The 18,370-nt window shown below is 54.1% G+C and overlaps 7 protein-coding genes across 7 annotated transcripts; 3 read left to right on the top strand and 4 right to left on the bottom strand.

Annotated features, from left to right (window-relative positions):
* Positions 1–261: 261 nt before the first annotated feature.
* On the bottom strand, positions 262–4,599 carry CCOS01_07919 (peroxisomal biogenesis factor 6; the record flags this gene model as incomplete). The annotated part of the gene is made up of 3 exons (XM_060456082.1): positions 262–901; positions 975–4,356; positions 4,419–4,599. 3 exons carry the CDS (start codon positions 4,597–4,599, stop codon positions 262–264), a joined length of 4,203 nt encoding a protein of 1,400 aa, XP_060313974.1.
* Positions 4,600–6,686: 2,087 nt separating this feature from the next.
* On the top strand, positions 6,687–6,950 carry CCOS01_07918 (uncharacterized protein; the record flags this gene model as incomplete). Its single annotated transcript, XM_060456081.1, has 1 exon — positions 6,687–6,950. The coding sequence occupies one exon, from the start codon at positions 6,687–6,689 to the stop codon at positions 6,948–6,950; it is 264 nt and encodes an 87-aa protein (XP_060313973.1).
* Positions 6,951–7,189: 239 nt separating this feature from the next.
* On the top strand, positions 7,190–9,403 carry CCOS01_07917 (sterol esterase; the record flags this gene model as incomplete). Its single annotated transcript, XM_060456080.1, has 1 exon — positions 7,190–9,403. One exon carries the CDS (start codon positions 7,190–7,192, stop codon positions 9,401–9,403), a length of 2,214 nt encoding a protein of 737 aa, XP_060313972.1.
* Positions 9,404–9,868: 465 nt separating this feature from the next.
* On the bottom strand, positions 9,869–11,568 carry CCOS01_07916 (uncharacterized protein; the record flags this gene model as incomplete). The annotated part of the gene is made up of 2 exons (XM_060456079.1): positions 9,869–11,224; positions 11,308–11,568. 2 exons carry the CDS (start codon positions 11,566–11,568, stop codon positions 9,869–9,871), a joined length of 1,617 nt encoding a protein of 538 aa, XP_060313971.1.
* Positions 11,569–14,938: 3,370 nt separating this feature from the next.
* On the bottom strand, positions 14,939–15,727 carry CCOS01_07915 (uncharacterized protein; the record flags this gene model as incomplete). The annotated part of the gene is made up of 3 exons (XM_060456078.1): positions 14,939–15,163; positions 15,350–15,492; positions 15,586–15,727. The coding sequence occupies 3 exons, from the start codon at positions 15,725–15,727 to the stop codon at positions 14,939–14,941; spliced, it is 510 nt and encodes a 169-aa protein (XP_060313970.1).
* A 129-nt stretch (positions 15,728–15,856) lies between these two features.
* Positions 15,857–16,342, top strand: CCOS01_07914 (uncharacterized protein; the record flags this gene model as incomplete). Its single annotated transcript, XM_060456077.1, has 1 exon — positions 15,857–16,342. One exon carries the CDS (start codon positions 15,857–15,859, stop codon positions 16,340–16,342), a length of 486 nt encoding a protein of 161 aa, XP_060313969.1.
* A 1,794-nt stretch (positions 16,343–18,136) lies between these two features.
* CCOS01_07913 (uncharacterized protein) lies at positions 18,137–18,326 on the bottom strand (the record flags this gene model as incomplete). Its single annotated transcript, XM_060456076.1, has 2 exons — positions 18,137–18,183; positions 18,236–18,326. The coding sequence occupies 2 exons, from the start codon at positions 18,324–18,326 to the stop codon at positions 18,137–18,139; spliced, it is 138 nt and encodes a 45-aa protein (XP_060313968.1).
* Between the last annotated feature and the right edge of the window lie 44 nt (positions 18,327–18,370).

The raw sequence follows: 18,370 nt of genomic DNA, 5'->3' as shown, positions 1-18,370 counted from the left end.
CTCGTGTAGGAGAGGAGGATGGATCGTGAGCCCATGAAGAGAGGAAGGAGGCTCCTGTACAAATGTTCCGGCATGATCATGTAGAATTACAGAAATATATACCATATGCTATGTATACCGCATCATTACTCCAATTTCCGCAATGACTCTCCCCATTGGAAACAAAGTACCCCTTACAAATATTCCAAGTATACATTTCAAAGATGCTGTGTCGGTATCTCGACAGCCCTTGATTTGTTTTCTGCTCTCTTTCCTCAAAACCTAATACAATCCCTCATCATCACTAGCTGTTCCATCCTGAAATGTAGCAACGGCCTTGCCCTTGCCCTTTCCCTTGCCATTCGTAACAGTGCCATCATCTTCGGACCCGTACTCATCATCATCACTATCTAGCGCCAAGGCCTTCCCTTTCCCCTTGGACGACGCGGCCGCAGTCGCCTTCCCCTTCCCCTTAGAACTAGCCCTCGAAACAATCGAGGACGCAGAAACAGCCCTGTTGCCCCCAGCCGACGAGACAGCCGCAGGAGCGGGCCGTTGCTGTGGCTGCTGCTGCTTTTCCGGCGACCCCTCGAAGCTAGCCCTCACACTCTCGTAATGCGCCAGCTCGCCGGCACTGACACTCGGCACGAGCTCGTTATGCGCATTCATAAAGTCCTCCTCGGTGACCATCACGGCAATGTCCTCGGGCGTGGCGTGGTGATCGAAAAAGTAGGCCGTCGAGATGGGTCCCTGCGGCCTCTCGGCGTTAATCTCGCGGATCTTTGCGTCAACAGCCGCGGCTTGCCGCGTGACCGCCTTGAGCATCGCGTCACTGCACAATGCGTAAAAGTCGGCTCCCGTGTAGGTGAAGGGCAGGCGGTCCGCAACGGCTTGCAGAGACACTGCTGGGTGGAGGGTGAATCTAGGGGGAAAGTGTCAGTATACAACATACGCAAGATGGGTATCTTCGTGGAGGAAGGGGCGGGTGATCTTACTTTCGGGTGAGAGCCTCGAGGATCGTGCGCTGCTTGTCATGAGTATCTGACACGCCGAGATAGAGCATCTTGTCGAAACGTCCCGGACGGAGAAGAGCGGCGTCGAGCAGATCAGGTCTGTTCGTGGCGCCAATGACGAAGACGCCGCCACTGGTATCGTCGCCTCCCGACATGCCGTCCAATTCAGCGAGGAGTTGGGAAACGATGCGGTCCATTACACCACCACTGTCTCCCTGGTTTCCACGCTTTGGCGCCACCGAATCCAACTCATCGAAAAAGACAACGCAAGGGCGGGCATCTCTAGCACGTTGGAATACACGTCTGACGTTGGCTTCCGACTCACCAATGTACATGTTGAGCAGCTCGGGACCCTTGACACTGAAGAAGTTCAAGCTGTACTCCGTTGCAATAGCCTTCGCCAACAGGGTCTTTCCGGTACCGGGAGGTCCATAGAACAGGATACCCGACCTCTTCTTCATGCCCTTGGCGAAGAGTTCGGGCCTCTCGAGGGGCAGCTGAATGGTTTCCGTCACTGCGTCCTTGACATTGGTCAGACCACCGACGTCGTCCCATGTGACGTTCGGAATCTTGGGCGCGCCGATGGCGCCTGCAAAGTTCTTTCGCGCGGCTTCGACCGCAACTTCAAAGTCGCTCTTGGTGACGCAACGTGCCATCGGTCCGCCAGCAACCTGAAGGTCTCGAACCGTCACGGCCTGGCCCCCAGTTTCTGTTTTTGAAGAAATTTGCTCCAGTCTCAGCCGCTGTGCGATGAGTGCCCGGTCAACCACGTCTACAAGGTCACCTGCCACCAGCGCTGCGGTCTTCAAGGCGATGCCATTGAGGTCGACCTCAGGGTCCAGGTTGATGCCCCGGTCTTCGATGATGGCTCTCAAGATACCTTCACGCTCAGCTTCGTCAGGGGCTCCCATCTCGAGTTCGTGACTAAATAGTCCGCGAACTCCATCCGGCACCTTGTCGACGTCACTGGTTGTTGCAATCAGGACCCTTGTGTCCTGAAGAATCTCTTTCATCGTTGAAACCAAGCGCTCAGCCGTCAGAGCCTCAACATGCCGGATCAGCAAGGCTGTGGTTTCTGGGCCGCAGCTCATTGCTCTCTCAGCTCTGGTTCGCAGGAGACCCTCTGTCTTTACGTCACTGCCGCTAGTCCCAGCTTCACTGAGAATATCATAGGCGTCGATCGAGTACGTGTGCAGGCCAATGTCTGAACAAGCGTCCGATGCGATAGCCGCTTTTCCAATGTTGCGGTGAGTGGCAGTTACCAGGATCGCAACAGGTGGCATCTTCAGATGAACAGCCCTGGGACTGGTAGCTGCTGCAAGCAATTCCCGCAGACGCCGCCGGAGAGGTGAAATGTAACGCTGATCTTGTTCGGGAAACGTCAGTGATGAAGCACTTGGCGCTTTTGACGGCAATCTCTTCACACCCAGGTAGTATGGCCAGGTGTTGGACTTGGTTGCGGGGAGGCGATGCGTGGCGAATCCAGAGCCGTGCATCGCGACCGACGAGCTGTCGATGCAAGCGACCCCTCCCCACAACTCCTCGGACTGGTCGTTGTCGGCATCAGACTTTGCGAACTGAATATGCCCAACCTTGAACCATGCTACTTGATCGTACCTCGACGATCCTTCTTTCGACAAGGCCATCACGTCGTCAACTTCCGATCCATTGCTTCCGCTGGGCTGCTCTTGAAGAGCTTTACCCAACTGTGTGTCGATCGGTACGGCGATGAGATCGCCAGTCCGTACAAGTCGAATCTTCTGGGCAAAGTAACGCTTAAGACCACCCAGAACCGCCGACTGGTAGGCTCGTTCCGCGGTCACGGGAGAGCGAACATGCTGTATCGTGATATCGCGTGCATAGGGAGGGCGCGATGCGCTGGTAAATTTCGGAAGAGTGCCCTTTCCTTGGTACGTTCCTCGTTTGATGGGTGCTAGTCTGAGATATGAGGGCTCATCGAGGTTTGCCAACAAGATTGGAGAAATGTATGCTGCCGGACTACTGGGTTTCTGAAGCTGAGACTCGAAGAACGACAGCCTACGTTCGCCGTGCTTTGCGCTTGGTATGCGCGTTACTGGACGCTGAGTGTACCCCTCTGGCAGACCGTACACTCTTACAGGCCTCCAATTGGACTCGACAGGCTCGAGTGATGTGAAGCTGCCTAGGCCAAACGCACCGAAACCGTTCGTGGGGGGTTCTTCAGCAGCCTCGACACGGACCCAGTCCCCTGAGAAGCAGCCGATCTTGGACAAAGAAGATATGTCTACGAATATTCTAGCTTCGTCATCGTCCTCCGGCGCCGGTTTGGGATGAAGAAGGTCCACGGGAATGGTACGAATCAGCCCCTGAGCCTTGAAAAGTCGACCTCGGGGCCGGTCTGGACGCGCCGTAGTCGCAGTGAAGTTGGAAAACACAGAGGCGGGGGTGGCAATTCCATTAGTCTTTCGCCCTCTCCCAAGGGTCATCGGAGTCCCTGGCTGCATTGTGGACACGCCACTTGCCGCGGTGGTAGGCAGCGTTGGAGCCTGCAGAGAGATCATGTCGTCCATGGAATCATCGGAGAGGTCGTCATCTTGATCGATGCCGGAGAGTTCCGATTCCTCTGTCTCGGTCACGGAGTCTACCTCCGTGTTCGCAGCGTCGGTCTTGTACCGGTCTTCGGCAGCCGAGTAGAACTGGTCGTTGGCCGTATCATCCTCCTCATCCTCGGGAACGCCGTTCAGGCTTCGGTTCGGGGGGATGGAAGGAGCGACTTGGCCGCGCTTCGTATGTACTCGTCCTCGCATCAAGATGATCTTGGTGCTCTCGGACAAGATACCCTGGCTGACAGGCTCGCAGAGCATAATCTTGCCCGGGTTTGGGGGGATATGGGTGACCGGGTGCGGTGGGAGCGGCAAAGGGAAGAGGTCGCCAGAGTGCAAGACCTTCAGGCTCCCCAATGCGACACGCAAGGCCGAGATCAGGCGGCCTTCGGGAGCATCGGGGTCTGTGGGACCTTTGCCATTCCCATTGCTCGGGTGATCGCGATAAAAGGTGCCTTCGCCCTGCTCCAAGCGCCTCGTCAACTCGCTCTCCAGGCTCACATATACAGTATCAAGCGAGAGGGTGACTACGTCGAGTATTTGAATTTCGATACCGCTGCGGCTGTTGCTCGAGAGTTTCGATGGCGCGACTTGTTGGAGTATCGTGGCGAAGCTCTGCAGTGACAAGGACGAGGGCGAGAACTGGACAGTCGAGGGCTTCAGAGCCGACGATTTGACGACAGGCACTACGGTCCAGGCGGTTTCGGTCGCGGTAGGGCTCGGTTCCCAAGGAGCGATAGCAACATGGTGTACGTCTTCGGAACCATCTTCGTGAGAGAGTTCTGCGCATCGATAGGGTCAGCAGTTGTACATGCGAGATTGGTTGCAATGGGCGCATCCTTACCGTCGCGGAGGTGGGGGAAGAGGTCTGCGAACAGGTCCTCAGATATAATGCCCACGTCCCCCCTTACATTGTGGTCGTCGAGGATCAGCCTGGCTGATATGGCTGGCTTGTCTTGCCTACGTCTTCGTGCTCTCCTGTTTCTTCTCGCCTGGGACGGCGGCGCGAGTTCCGAGGTCGTCATCCTGCTATGTGTACGGCGATGTGTGTAGAGCAATTCAGATGCACATCGCACAGAGGGAGGGATAGGAAGTTATGAAAGTCCGTAGAGAACAAAAAGAAGAGATGGCCACAGACAAGTACACAGTCAATTGATGTCGGGGATATCAGCAGGAGTAGGTATGTGAGGCCATATCGTGATCTCCGTGTTGACAAGCTACGGTTAAGCTATCCAATGGTCCCTGGACTGGGCTATAGTCGGGGCCCGCCCATCCCCAGCTTCGGCTTGGGGAAGTCTGCCTCGGCATTGGCGTGTTGCCAGCTGCAGCCGGCTCACCTCCAACGGCTCCAACCTCCTGGGGTCTCCGCTGAGGGCAGCACAGGCCTCTCGAGTCAAAAAACCCGTGTGGGGGTTGTCTGACTAAGCACATGGTATTAGGAGTCAACCCCGAACAACCTCCGATTCCATGTCCGATAACGCTCCTACAACATACGGAACAGTCCCCAGATGTTTTATACAAAGACCTGACGGCGAAGAGTTATGGCATCCGAATTCTGTGCTGAGAATCGCATGGCCTATGGACTGTCGGCCTACTCTAGCAAAAGGCAAAGTTGCGAGAACCCAGCTGAGACTTAGTACATGCTGGCGCCGAAAGATACCTAGTAGGTAGCACAAGGAAATTCAGCCAGCGAGAGTATGCTACTGTCTACCGTACTAGACAAGCATACAAGCAGGCATCAACGGCACGGAGGATCCCACACTGTCATTCAGTAAGCAGCTGTATTGTGCATTACTTGATTCGCGGCTTGAATACGCATACGATGACGATGAAAAACCCATCTTCGGGAAGCAAGGTACCCAGACGGCCCGCCCTGACCCAGTCGATGGAGACAACAGCGGCTCCAAAGATCCAAATACTCCGTCCAAAACTTACACAGCGTCACAGCCTCACCTTGATAGAAACACAGCCAGGGTTTGCAAGGCCAGGTGGCAACCTCCGAATCTACTGTAATGTTCTTAACACCCTTTATGACGAGAGAAATCCGCTCGTCAGCTTCCTAAAGATCCCAGAGTGCTTTTGTCGATATATCTTGCCACACGAACTTAATGTACAGTCATATACACAATAGAAAATACGATACGAGAATGAACTTGGGCGGGTACAAGACATCGACTGTGCTATTGCGGTCATCGTTGGCTGAGGCAGGCTCCCCTGGGATATGCCATGGGGCTCTAGCCATCACCAGCACTCGCACTCGTATTTCAGATGCTCAGTGTGATTAAGATTTGTCCATGATCGGATGTCATCAGGAAAGTTCATGGCAGGCGCGCGGAACTCGAAAGGTTACGACGATACCTTGCGTGAGGGAAGGCGATTGGTAGACTACCTAGTCGCGAATTCTCGACCCAACTCATTTGCTCATTTCCAGTGAATCAGTAGCACAGATAGAATTGTTCAAGATCGGGTTCATCAGGCTTAATTGATGCTGCGAGGGTCCGCAGACATAAATGATGCTCGTTTCCTAAGAAAAAAACGAGACAGGATCGTCACATGCTTTTTCGTCCAAGTAATTTCACAGCGTCTGGAGACTGGCACCCAATCATGGCACAGCCTTGAGCAAATGCTCCGAACAACACACACAGCAATGACGCAAGCGGGGCTCCTCCCTGTCTAAGCCGCAGACCAGACTGCAGTTACACTCTCTCCCGTCTCTCTCTCACTCTTCCTTCCCGTGCGTTCGGCTGGCTCGACGCTTCCGAGACCTCGAGGCTCAGCCGGCAGCGGCTGGCCGGCGCCTCATTTCTCGCTCTTCCGTCGTCTCTTGTTGTTGTTTTTTGCTGCAGCCAAAGGAAATGACAGGGAAGGAAGACCCGAGAGAGGCGCCAAAAAGAGTTTCAAATGGCAGCGGCTGTGCCTCGTGGACTCCAGGTTACTGCTTCCGTCACCCGTGCTTGGGATTCAAGGCGCAACTTCGTAAGGCATGGCCAATGTCACCCTGGAGCATGAGAGTGAGCGCGATGGAATTCGATCTGGACCAACACCGACGTCAATCACACCACGATTCTTGCGGTGAGACCGACTGGTCAATAATCGAGAGCAATGCTTTTTGATGGCTGCTACTTGCAAATTGCCCCTTATCTTTGTTGGTCTCCAATGTCCCCTAGTTCGCCTCTCTCCCTTTTCATCCACCCGCCAACCCGTTCGTGCCGTTTTAGCTGCTTTCCAATTACCTGACGAGGACATTACTTTGAATATCCCTACCCGTACATCCCCAATTTACTTTCACACCCCCCCACGGCCTCCCACCCTTCTACGTCCCGGATCTACACTTTTGCTTCCCTGCCTTGGACAATCCTCGACACCATCTCCGTGATGCCTGTTCATGCCATCAGTGGCTGTAAAAACCACCATTGACAAGCAGAACTCTACCTCAATCAATATCTTACCAACTTCATCTCATATCCTTATTCAGTCGCGCAAAGAAAGCGACCACACTCTTCCTTTCCGCGCTCGAATCCCTCCAGAAACGAAATTGTATAGTTCTCGCGTTTGTTGCCGATCATCCCTTTCCCTGCGCGACCGTCGCATACAATCTTGTAACCCCCAAACGTCATGGGCAACTTTTCCGAGTCCCCGGAGCGCGGCCGAGAACGGCTACACGACAATGGCATCGCACACGCTGCTATCGAGTTCGCCCAGCAAGCCGAGAAATTGTCACTGCAAAAAAGCGAGAGTAACAACAACAATTCCGAGGTTGCGGTCGAAGCTCGCTTCGTAACACCTCAAGATCCCGTCATAGTCACATCGGACGGCAAGAGACTACCGGGTGTACCACTTCAAGAGGCACACAAGTTGAACATTCTCAAGGAAGAACTTCAAGACGGTTCAGCTGTGGCCAAGATCAAGGAGGGAAATGACACGGACGGAAAGGTCACAAACGCCGGTGTGCTATCAGAGAAACGAGAGAGGATTGTCTCTCTACCGACCGATGCAAATGGGAAATCCATGCAGAAATCAGGTGAAGCACCTCTTCGTCGCCAAACACCTCCCTCACATACCAACCCATTGTTTCCGCCTCTACCTCTCTACGGGCCTCCGTCAATGTTTCGTAATTTTCAATGCTTGATATTCCGTGTTTCAGCATTCTTCCTCAGTTTGGCCTTTCTCGGGGTCATTGTGCTTGGTGCGCTCTTCACCAGCATCCCACCGCTGTGCAAGAGGATCTTATATCGCCTGACACTGCAAAATCCCGATAAGAAGAGGCCCTTCCACGAAGAGGAGGCACGCAGAGCCAAGAGTCGCAAGGAGGAGAACAAAAAATGGAAGCGCAACAAGACCAGCGACAGGCTGGGTAAAGTGAACGAAGCTGCTGATGAGTTCGTTCCGACTGAAGGGGGACCAGACCCGATCGTCTGTGACGTGGGCTATTACGCTCGCCGTGTTGGCCTGGATGTTGAGGAAATCGTGGTGCAGACCGAGGACGGCTTCCTCATTGACCTCTGGCACGTATACGACCCCAAGGAATACACAAGAATGAGCGAAGACGATAGGTCCGACAGAGGACCCGACATCTTCCAGTCTTCCAAGAAAAAGCTCAAGGATCCTAGTCAGAAGCGCAAGTTCCCTGTTCTGCTCATCCACGGTCTCCTACAAAGTTCCGGCGCATATTGCACAAACGACGAAAGTTCGCTCGCGTTCTACCTGTGCAAGTCTGGCTACGACGTCTGGCTGGGCAATAACCGATGCGGCTTCAAGCCAAAGCACACCTCGCTCAAGTACACCGACCCAAGGATGTGGTGCTGGAACATCCGACAGATGGGCGTCTTTGATCTGCCGGCGCTCACATCGCGCGTGCTCTACGAGACCGGCTTCGAAAAGATCGGGTTGATCTGTCACTCACAGGGCACTACCCAGACGCTGGTCGCACTCGCCAAGGAGCAACGGCCAGACCTAGGCGAAAAGTTGACCGTCTTCTGCGCGCTCGCGCCGGCCGCCTACGCCGGTCCCTTGATTGGCAAGATGTACTTCAAATTCATGAGGATCATCACTCCGGGCATGTTCAGGTTGATGTTTGGCATCCACGCCTTCATCCCCTTCATGATGCAGATGCACCAACTGCTTCACCCAAAGGTCTACGGCTGGCTCGGGTACAAAGTCTTTTCTTTCCTCTTTGACTGGACGGACACGAGGTGGGATCGCGGTCTCAAGGATCGCATGTTCCAATTCGCACCCGTCTACGTCAGCGCGGAGTCGATGCGCTGGTGGCTGGGCAGAGAATGCTTCGCGCGACACAAGTGCATCCTCTCAACAAAAGAAGACGTCCGCGCCGAGGAGAAGGAGGATAACATCAACGGCCAGGGTGCCAACAACACCAACGGCAATAGCCACACGCTCCGAGCCGACGATGCGGACGGCGTCATGTCGCAACGGACCGTAGACGACCACGTCCGCAGACCGAAGGGATCCACAGCTTGGTACAACGAGCAAGTGCCCCCGTTTGCGCTCTGGGTTGCGGGCAATGACGACCTCGTGGACGGAAAGAAGCTCCTCCGCCGCTTCGAACGCGGGCGCGAGCCGCACGTCAACGTCGTGCACAGCAAGGTCATACCAGAGTACGAGCACCTCGACGTCATTTGGGCCATGGACGCGCCGGAACAGGTGTTTAAGGAGGTGCGCGAGGTGCTGTGGAAGACGTGCGACGTCAGGGACGCGTGCCGGGTGCCGGTGGCGTGCGAGGAGGTTGAGCAGTGGATACGGCCACCGCCGAGGAAGCTTGCTAATGGAGCCGTGGAGGAGAGCCAATCTAGCAGTGACGAGACCGAATAGAGGTCGGACTCGTACGGGAAGCGACAGTGATTTCTATCAAGCCATGCCGGATCTGTTTTGTGGGATACACTCTTGACTTATAGATACACAAGCTTTGGCTTTCTTTGGAGCGGCGGGTATCGCGAAGGAGTAAACGGTGTTGGCGCATTGGAATACATCACTTGGGAATAGGGATATCAGACGTATAACCAATGAGTAATGGTAATGAAATGAGCTCTGATTAAGCAGGATATGGCACCACTGCCAGTGATTTGGAGGCCTGAACACATAGATCATGACACCAAACATCAGTGCAAGTCTTGGAACAAAAGCACATGTGCGGCCGATTCGACGAGGAGACCTAGCATACCGTCTGAGATGAGAGCTATAGGTTTTCCCCTCAAAAACATCAAACGACCCGCTTCACCTGCAAACATCATCCAACATCGTTCCATCCCCTGAGCCCCTACTACTCTTGCACAATGACTATGCGTCTCCCACAGGCTTCCCATCGTTCTGCGGCACTGCCGCTTTAGGCCTGGAAGCTATTTCTGCCTCCTTCGCCTTCGAACCCCCAGCATCCTCCTTCTTTGCCTCAGTGGCCTTGAGCTTCGTCTCGGTTTCACTTTCTTCTTCGTCTTCTTCACTGTCCTCGCTGCTGTCGTCGCTATCGTCTTCTTCGTCGTCGTCCTCCTCCTCCTCGTCATCATCTTCTGCAGGCGGCGCTGCCTTGACTTCCTTCGCAGGGGCCGAGGTCTTCTCTGTCGCGGCAGCCTCCTTCGGCGCAGCTGTCTTCTCCGCCACATCGGGCTTGGTAGTGTCCTCGGCTTCCTCCTTTTCCGGTTCCTCCTTGATAGTCTCGGCCTTCTCGACCTCGGCAATCCTCTTCTTCTCTTCCTCTTTCTCTTTCTTCAACTCTTCCTCTTTCTTCGACGCTTCCTCCTTCTCTGACTCCTCCTTGATGGCCTGGGCCTTCTCGACCTCTGCAATTTTCTTCTTATCCGACTCTTCCTCGTCGGAATTCTCCTGGCTGGGCTCTTCCTTGATGGCTTCGGCCTTCTCGACTGCGGCAATCTCTTCCTGCGATGCAGAAGCCACCTCGGCGCCCATGTGGACCGTCACGGGCTTATCGACGTCGGAGGGCTTCCACCGGGCTGTTGTCGGCGACTGGAGTGTCTCGCGCAGAGCGTCTGCATTGGTTGCCGTATTGGCAGTGATACCCCAAGAGCCCGTAGTCGGCGATTGAAGACCGAGGGGTTTGGCGCTCTGGGACGACGAATCACTGCCAGTGCTTGCTACGGAGGGCTTTCGGGGCGTTTCCGGGGTTGCGGTCGTAGGTTCGGCAGCGGCTTTGGCTTCGGCCTTCTTTTCGGGCTCAGCGGCGGTCGTTGTTGCCGCGGATGCAGCCGCAGCTTCGTCCTCGGCCCTTTTATCTGCGGCTGCCTGTACCTTTTCGCGCAGCGATTTCAGCCGGATTTCCTTAGCCCTCTTGGCTGCCTCGTCGGCGATGGACTGGTGGGACGCGGTAGTAGCACTCTCGACAGGTGACTTTGGCGTATTCGCTGGCTTGTCTTTGGCAGGCGCTGGGGCGCTTGATGTGTCGTCCTTGGGCAAGGGAGGCGCCGGCGGTGGCGCAGGAGCGGATGAGGAAGACTCAGATGAGGAGGCAGCGGCAGCGGCTTTCGCTGCCAACGTGCCCTTTGGTACCTTTTTGACAATTTTCTTCTTGACGATTTCCTTGGGCTTGTTGTTGATATCGGGGATGGTGAATTCGTCGTAGTAGATCTTGACATGTTGCTTGAGTTCGCCATATTCGTTCCATTCTTCGATCTCGACGATGTCCTGGTAGAAATCATGGTGTCAGAAGATGGTTTCTCCTCGGCAAGCCCAAAGTGCCTAGCACCGAGTGAAGGGGTGAGTCTTACACCGAGGACGAGGCCTTCTTGTATGAGGGCTGGGAGCTTCCTGGGTCGACCCGAGGCGTCTTTGCCGGCACGGCGGCCCCAAAGCATGCGGGCCTTGTCATCGGTGGAGAGATCGATGGCTTTGAAGGGGACGCGGTTGGCGCGCAGGATGGTCTCGAGACGGGACGTGGCGGTCACGATGTGCATATTCCCAGCGGTCAAGGAAGTGAAGATCCACAGGGCCGGATCGGTAGAGAAGGTGGTTGCAGTCAACTGCGCCATGATGCTGGATTTGGTATGATTCGAGGCGGGTCGATTCGATGGGATGCCGGGAAGAGCTCCTAAGCGTGAGGAGAGGGGAGGAAAGGGACAGCTACTGGGAAGCTAAAAGGGGTCAGATTCGAACAGTATGAGCTGAGGAAATATCGAGATGTAGATGGCAAGAATGGCGGCACAAGACAAGGCAATATGCATGGTGGGGAGCCTTGCATTACGTACCTTGTGACTGATTGTTCTTTGGGGTTCTCGATGACATGTAGCTAGCTGCGTTCCAGTGAGACGATGCAGTGCTGCATGATACGCCGGTAGCGGTTCAGCGGCTGCTGGTGGGGGTTCCACGCAGATGAAACTCGAAGGGTCGTGGCTGGAGACGGTTAGTGCTCACCTCTATGTACAGCGGCTTGTGGCTCTGCCTTCAAGCAGAGAACCTAAGTTAGCTTACCTAAGGCACGCGGGGGCGGGGTCAGATACGTATCTTAACTCCGTACATACAGATATCCGTAGATTACAGTGCAGCGGTGTTGACCTAAGGTATAAGGTACTTTATGCTGGCTGTCTCTCAACTCTGAGGTACGCCGTGAGGTTGAAGATCAAAGGAAGGTATTCAGGCTCATAGTGTCTTTCCCTCTTGCCTGACTGGACGCTTGACAACGCAGCTGCGCCTGATGAATCGAAAGAATGGAAAGCGGCCAGAGTGAGGTGGCTTCCCAAATGAGCTGGCAAGACAAAGCTGCATGATGAGGTGTTCAAAAGTAGAAAGCGTCACGCGGTAAGCGCCGTCCACCACCAACTTGGCTTTCTTCCTACCTATGCTATCGAATATTCGTCACCAGGACTTTAGCGCCATCACTTTACAACTCTTGAACAGTTTCCTCTACGCATGTCCCACATGTATTTTCGGCTTGACAACTCCAGGCAGCATCACTGCTGCAACACTTTTCCAACATGACTACGATGCCAAGTACTTCACCACTGCGACTTCATCCTTCTTCACATAGAAGAACCTCAAGCCCCAAGACTTCTTGATCTCAACAACGACGGAAAGAAAGAAAAAGGTCAAGAGGACTGGCTGTTGACGTCCGTCCTTCTTGTCACATATCAGACATACCTCTTGTTTCCACCAGATCCTACTGGCACCATATGATATGGCAGCCATCAGCAAGCTACCACATGGGAAACAGCGCGATCCCGAAGTGCTTCGAGCGCTAAAGGCAACGTCAAATTGAGCATGACAACAAATATAGAATTCAGACGATTTGCCGGCGATTGAATAGACAAAATGGCAAACTCAATGTGACACCGTTCAAATGGCCTATGCGCAGTCACTAACACGCCGACTTTGCCGTACAATAGGTTGACGAAGTCATTCACACTTCATTGCAAACACCCCCAACAGGGCGCCCAAACAACCGCGGCAAGGGCTTCCTTGCAGTGAGCCGACTCCTCAATCAAACACTTCACGAGAGGCCATTGCCGTTGTTGCATTCAACGTGGTGGCAGAATACACAATCGCATGATCTGACGACAAGGTCTAGAAGCGACAAGCAAATGTTTCAAAGTCCCATTCCAGCTTCGAAAAGCCGTCCCAGACACCTGGCGCTCTGATGCCAAACTTTCCATAATTTGTCCCAAATGTTCACCCTTCTACGGGGTCACGACATACTCGCATAATCAACTCTGGATCAGGCTGCTGTGAGGATACTCTGTGGCGATCGCTGTCAGAATCCGTATTCAGAGGGGCATTCTACATCATCATCTTCTTCTTCTTCGCAGACCTTCACAAAACCCACTTGTTGGCACCTTGGCCTCATTTCGCAAGAAGAGAAGCTATCCACGACACCTACGCTTCTGAACCTGGTTAAGCTAGCTGGATAAGGAATTTTCTGAGCCCTTGCTTCGAAAAGACTGGCACCCTCCAAAGCGTTGCATATCCATGATCCCCCCCTCTGAGCGGGAAATGGCGGTGGAGCCCCATGATTGAGATCATTTCTCGCGACGATTCGCAAGTGCTGCGACAGGGAAGCACTCTGGAAACAGCTTATGGTTACTCAAGACGACGTCGCCGGATTGGCTGGGCGAGGGTCAATCTGACCGATGTTTCTCTCTTATAACCTCAGGCTCTGGGTCACACCAAACCGCGCAATGACCGTCCAAAGAATGGAGAGAGACCTGAATCTCAATCGGCCGAGCGATAACAACGGCACGATACACATCGTCATTGCAGACGGAGACACTTTTGATGGTGTGCCTGTGGTCAAATGCTGAAAACCACGCCAGCATCTGTGCAAATACTGTGCTTCTCCCTGCAGTCGCACGATCCCAAAATAAACCGGTCGAGCGGCTCAGGACGGGCTAGATCTTTCGTCGACTCCTCCAGGCTAGCAGGTTTCCCATCGGTCAACGGATAATAAACGGCGTTGGCGCCATGGCGGGAGCGCAGAGCAATGGCTTGATTCCCGAGGGTGGTGGCTGCACCCAAGCGGTTGTTTATGGCGTCGAGCAACAGCTCTGAGTCCTAACACAAAATATAACATCATCTACTCCGTACGGTGTGGGGGAATGGAAAAGACGTGATGACGATGAAAATCCTTGGTCTCGCTGGGCAATGATTGGCAAGCGCATTTCCCACGTCGCCCACGTTCCGACGGAGAGGGATCCAACACCCGGTCGCCTCGTGCAGCAAGCCAGCGAAAGGAAGAGAAACATGGCAACCAAACAACGCAGCATCGACCAGGTCTTGGCGTCAATGATGACCTGGAGATTCTGTGGCGGCTCTGACTGGTCCTGACTCTGCCATCTGCTCACAAGTTCGGATGAGTTGTTTTTCAATGTACCAGGATACGCTGTTCCTGCATATAGCTAGCAGGGGTTCTGGAGGCGATCTGCCAGGGCTCTGCAGGCACGAACCAGTGGGAGCTGCAGGCTGAGAAGACCAAGAAAATCTAGAGCAAGGTCCCGTCAGCGAAGCCGTGAAGCGCAAGCTTGCGCCGTGCAGTGCCGGCCCACCGCCATGTCTGTGTAGCCAATCACCCGGGCCACCACCGACGACGGGATCCTGCGTCCTGCGGACCCAATTTTGGACACGATCCCTTCCATGGGACTTGGTGCCGTTGCCCGGACTGACCAGCCGCTTCTGGTTCGTTGACCCAAGGCCTGGCCCTGGGACATCGGACAACACCCACAGGCCTCATCTCACGTCTCTCTGCGCTCCTCTGGCCTTCCCGGGGCTCTACGGATACGGATGCACTGCTTGGGTGCTATCAATGGGACACCTGAGATAGAGGGACACGCGAGAAGAGCCGGACCCTGTCGTGTTTATCCGCTATAGCCTACCTTTCAGCACTCAAGGATCAGCCTGTCGTGTCTCCGAGTCTCATCTCCTCGGCTCCTCAGAAAGCTCAGCTTCTCCTCTCCACTTCGTACTGTGGTACGGATAGGACTCTCTCACAACTCTGACAGTTGGATCAGCACTACAGCAGAAAGCAGCGTCGCATTCCCCCAAAGGCAAGGCAGGGAAGGCCCCCATGGTCATTTCGCCCCTGGGGTTGTTCGGCTTGCAGCCTTGCTTGCTTTGGTAGCGGTTATTAGCATAATAACACTTGAAAAAAAGCAAAAGCAAAGCCGAGCAAAGCGCACAGAGCGACGAGTCTGGCCCCCATGTCCTCGTTCGCGCGCCCACTAGTCACCCACACACCCTTCTCTTTGGCCGCGTCGACCACCAACGGGGGACAACGGGGGGAGGGATGGGGGCCATCGGGACGGGACCCTACAGGCACAGGCATACCAGAGACAGGAAACGCCGTGTCGCCCAACGCTCGCAAAATTTCCGCCAGCCCACACGCCCAGCGGCGCTTGTGCTGGTTGCCCACACAGTTCTGCTGGAGACGGGGCGCCGGGGGCGGTAGGAGGAGTCAGGACTCAAAGGACCTGTGTCGTGGTTGTTCGGCCGAGTCGTGAAAAGGAGAAATACCTCGCCTGCCCCCTCCCACACGCCTTACACTCTCGCTTCTGTTTCCTCACCGTTGCTCTCCTTACCGCTGCGTTCAGTGCCCACACTCTCTTGCAACTGCTCTTCGTCATCGTGCCTTTTTTGCTGCACATTACTCTCATTCAGATTTATCAATATCGACAAGACAGTACCGTCATTCCCTTGACATTGCATTCATTAAAGGCACAAGCTTTGCACGCTCACGCACAATTCAACCCGGTGGAAACTCGTCAGCTTTGGTCATACATTGACTTATATCGATTCTCAAAGCCTACATAACTTATCCAACCAAGATCAATCAAAATGCGTTTCACTAGCATCTTTGCTCTCCTGGCCGCCTCGGTCGCCGTTGCTCAATCCGCGGATGAGAGCACCACGACCATGACCGCCACCACCACCAAGACGGTTACCATCACCAAGTGCAACCCGACCAACACTGCGTGCCCCTTGTACACGCCGACTTCGACTGTTGCGCCTACCATCAACTCGACGACCTCCACGCCCGTTTCCACCTCCACCTCGTCGTCTTCCTCTTCTTCTTCGTCGTCGTCCTCGTCCTCGTCCCACTTCTACCCGGCTGCCAACTCCACCAGCTTTGCTGGCCCGACCGCCTCGGCTCCTTGGACCAAGTCTACCGTCCTTCCCATCAAGACGTCTGCCGACTCTTCCGCCCCCACCTCTGCGGGCAGCGCTGTTCCTTCCGCACCTGCAAGCGCCGCCTCTGGCCTTTTCGTTCAGAGCGGTCTGATGGCCGCCGTTGTCGGTCTCGCTGCTCTCGCGCTGAACTAGACGGCTTACCTGGTCGTCAAAGAGCAACTCAGAATTCGCAACTCTCAGTCACTTCACATTAATTCGATTCACGACTGATCTCACTATTATTCTCAGGGGATAGGCTGATTGGAGACCTTTTATTTTATCAACGATTCTGGGTGTTTTGGAAAGCGGATTGGAGCTTCGGCTACCGGGTGGCCTTACACTTCTTGCCATAGACTTATTGTTTGGGTGTCGGGTGAGTTGAAGGAGTTTATACCTACTGGGACATGATTGCAGACATACCCGACAGACGATGCACATACTCATACTCTATTTTCTGAATGAGACGAACCTGAGATGACCTCACATTTTGCCCCTCATTGGCTCTGGAATGCAGTGACTTGGATGAAATGACGCACGATCGGGCCGTTTCGATGTGAGATGTTTGCAAAGACATTTCCCTGATTCACCATGTGTGAATTTGAGCACGACAACTGCAGGGTCTCAACATACTCTACTTATAACCCACCTCGCAGTTCAATTCATCTACTAAGGCATAGGCAGGCCACCATCAGCTCAAAGTGAACGTTGTCCGGGTAGCCGGTGACCTTTTTCTTTCCTTTGCAAGCAGAGAGCAAGTGGCTCATTTTCCTGCGCCTGCATGGGTTATACTTGAAAGGATGAGTCCCGAATGCTCTAGACCTTGGGAAGATTTGACTTGCAACAGAAGGAAGCATCTGAAATGAGTGGCTAAGACAGTACCATTGTCTAAGCCTCCGAGATGAAGCAAAGTCAGGCACTGCCGGCCGTTGGTTCTCTCTAATTGTAGGGTGGGCCAACGGCAAGCCTCAGACGCCAGCCTTAGTACTCCGTCAGTACTTACCTTACCTTACCTTAGGGTATGTATCCGTAAGTAGGTAGATTAGACCATTTCAACGGTACGGCAAGGCGTGGTAGGCTCGTCACGCTGATTCGCCCACATGGTTGCCTTACTAAAGGAACGGGCCGCTTTCTAGGTCGTCTGTGGTCTGCCCATCAACAAAGACATCCGACGACTCCTCATCATCTTTGTCGGAATTTCTACTGTTTCCAACTCTTCTCTTTTCTTTCAAACTACTAGTACCTTGTACTGCATGATTTTCCTCACTTCCACGTTGATCTCCGGTGGTACACGGATGATTGCTATTCTCGGTCCTCATTGTACTACATGGCAGACATCAAGCTCGACGGCGTCTTCCCCTCCTTCGGTTCCCGACAGTTGTGTGCCAATCGAGTATCAACAGCGGCACCATCCCGGCGGCATGCATCCCTGCAGAGATCACTTCGATTTCCATCGTGCAGAATAGGTCAATAGACTTCTCTCGTTGGTGACGAGTAGTCCAATCGATGGAAGGCATGGAGCACAGCAATACATGTAAGCAAATATATTAATGTATGCGGTGTAATGGTAGTGCAGAGCTCGAGATTCCCTCTCCCTCCTTTTTCAGCTACTCGCACCGCGCCGAATGCGAGACACAAAACCCATCCTCCAAAGCCAAAGAACTCCCCAAACCTATCCAGTCGACTCCTATTACGGCAGATCACGCTCGTGGCCGTATTTTATGCACGCAATAGCCGCAGCTAGCTACCGACATCCGGAAATATGTCGCATCATCGTTGCGCCAAATCAACTCGAAACCAAATCCTCCTGCTTCGATAGCAAGCCAGTCGAAGTTCCAGCTCTATACGCCACACACGCGACTCGAACGTGGCGTACCCGTTGCCCTTATATTGCGTCTCGAATTGAGCACGGAACGTAAAATAGCCATTGTCCAGGCCCACGAGTCCGGTCTAGCTTCTCCTCTGGTCTTCAACCCGAGCAATTGCCTTGCTCGCAGCTGTCGCATAGGGTTTTGTTCCACGGTACTATGTTATTGCAACCACAGATACCCGACTTGTTGTGGGCGCACACCTTGTCAGCCATGGCGTTTGCTTGCGGCTTGTTATGGGACCGGGTAGGCCTCGTTGGCGTATCAATCATGATTCGGTACACGGTTTGAGTTTGCTGGGTCTTTCTTTCTCTTC

The sequence above is a fragment of the Colletotrichum costaricense genome (assembly GCF_030867565.1).
Source record: "Colletotrichum costaricense strain IMI 309622 chromosome Unknown Scaffold_7.1, whole genome shotgun sequence".
Lineage (NCBI taxonomy): Eukaryota > Fungi > Ascomycota > Sordariomycetes > Glomerellales > Glomerellaceae > Colletotrichum > Colletotrichum costaricense.
This window is presented reverse-complemented; position numbering and strand designations above follow the sequence as displayed.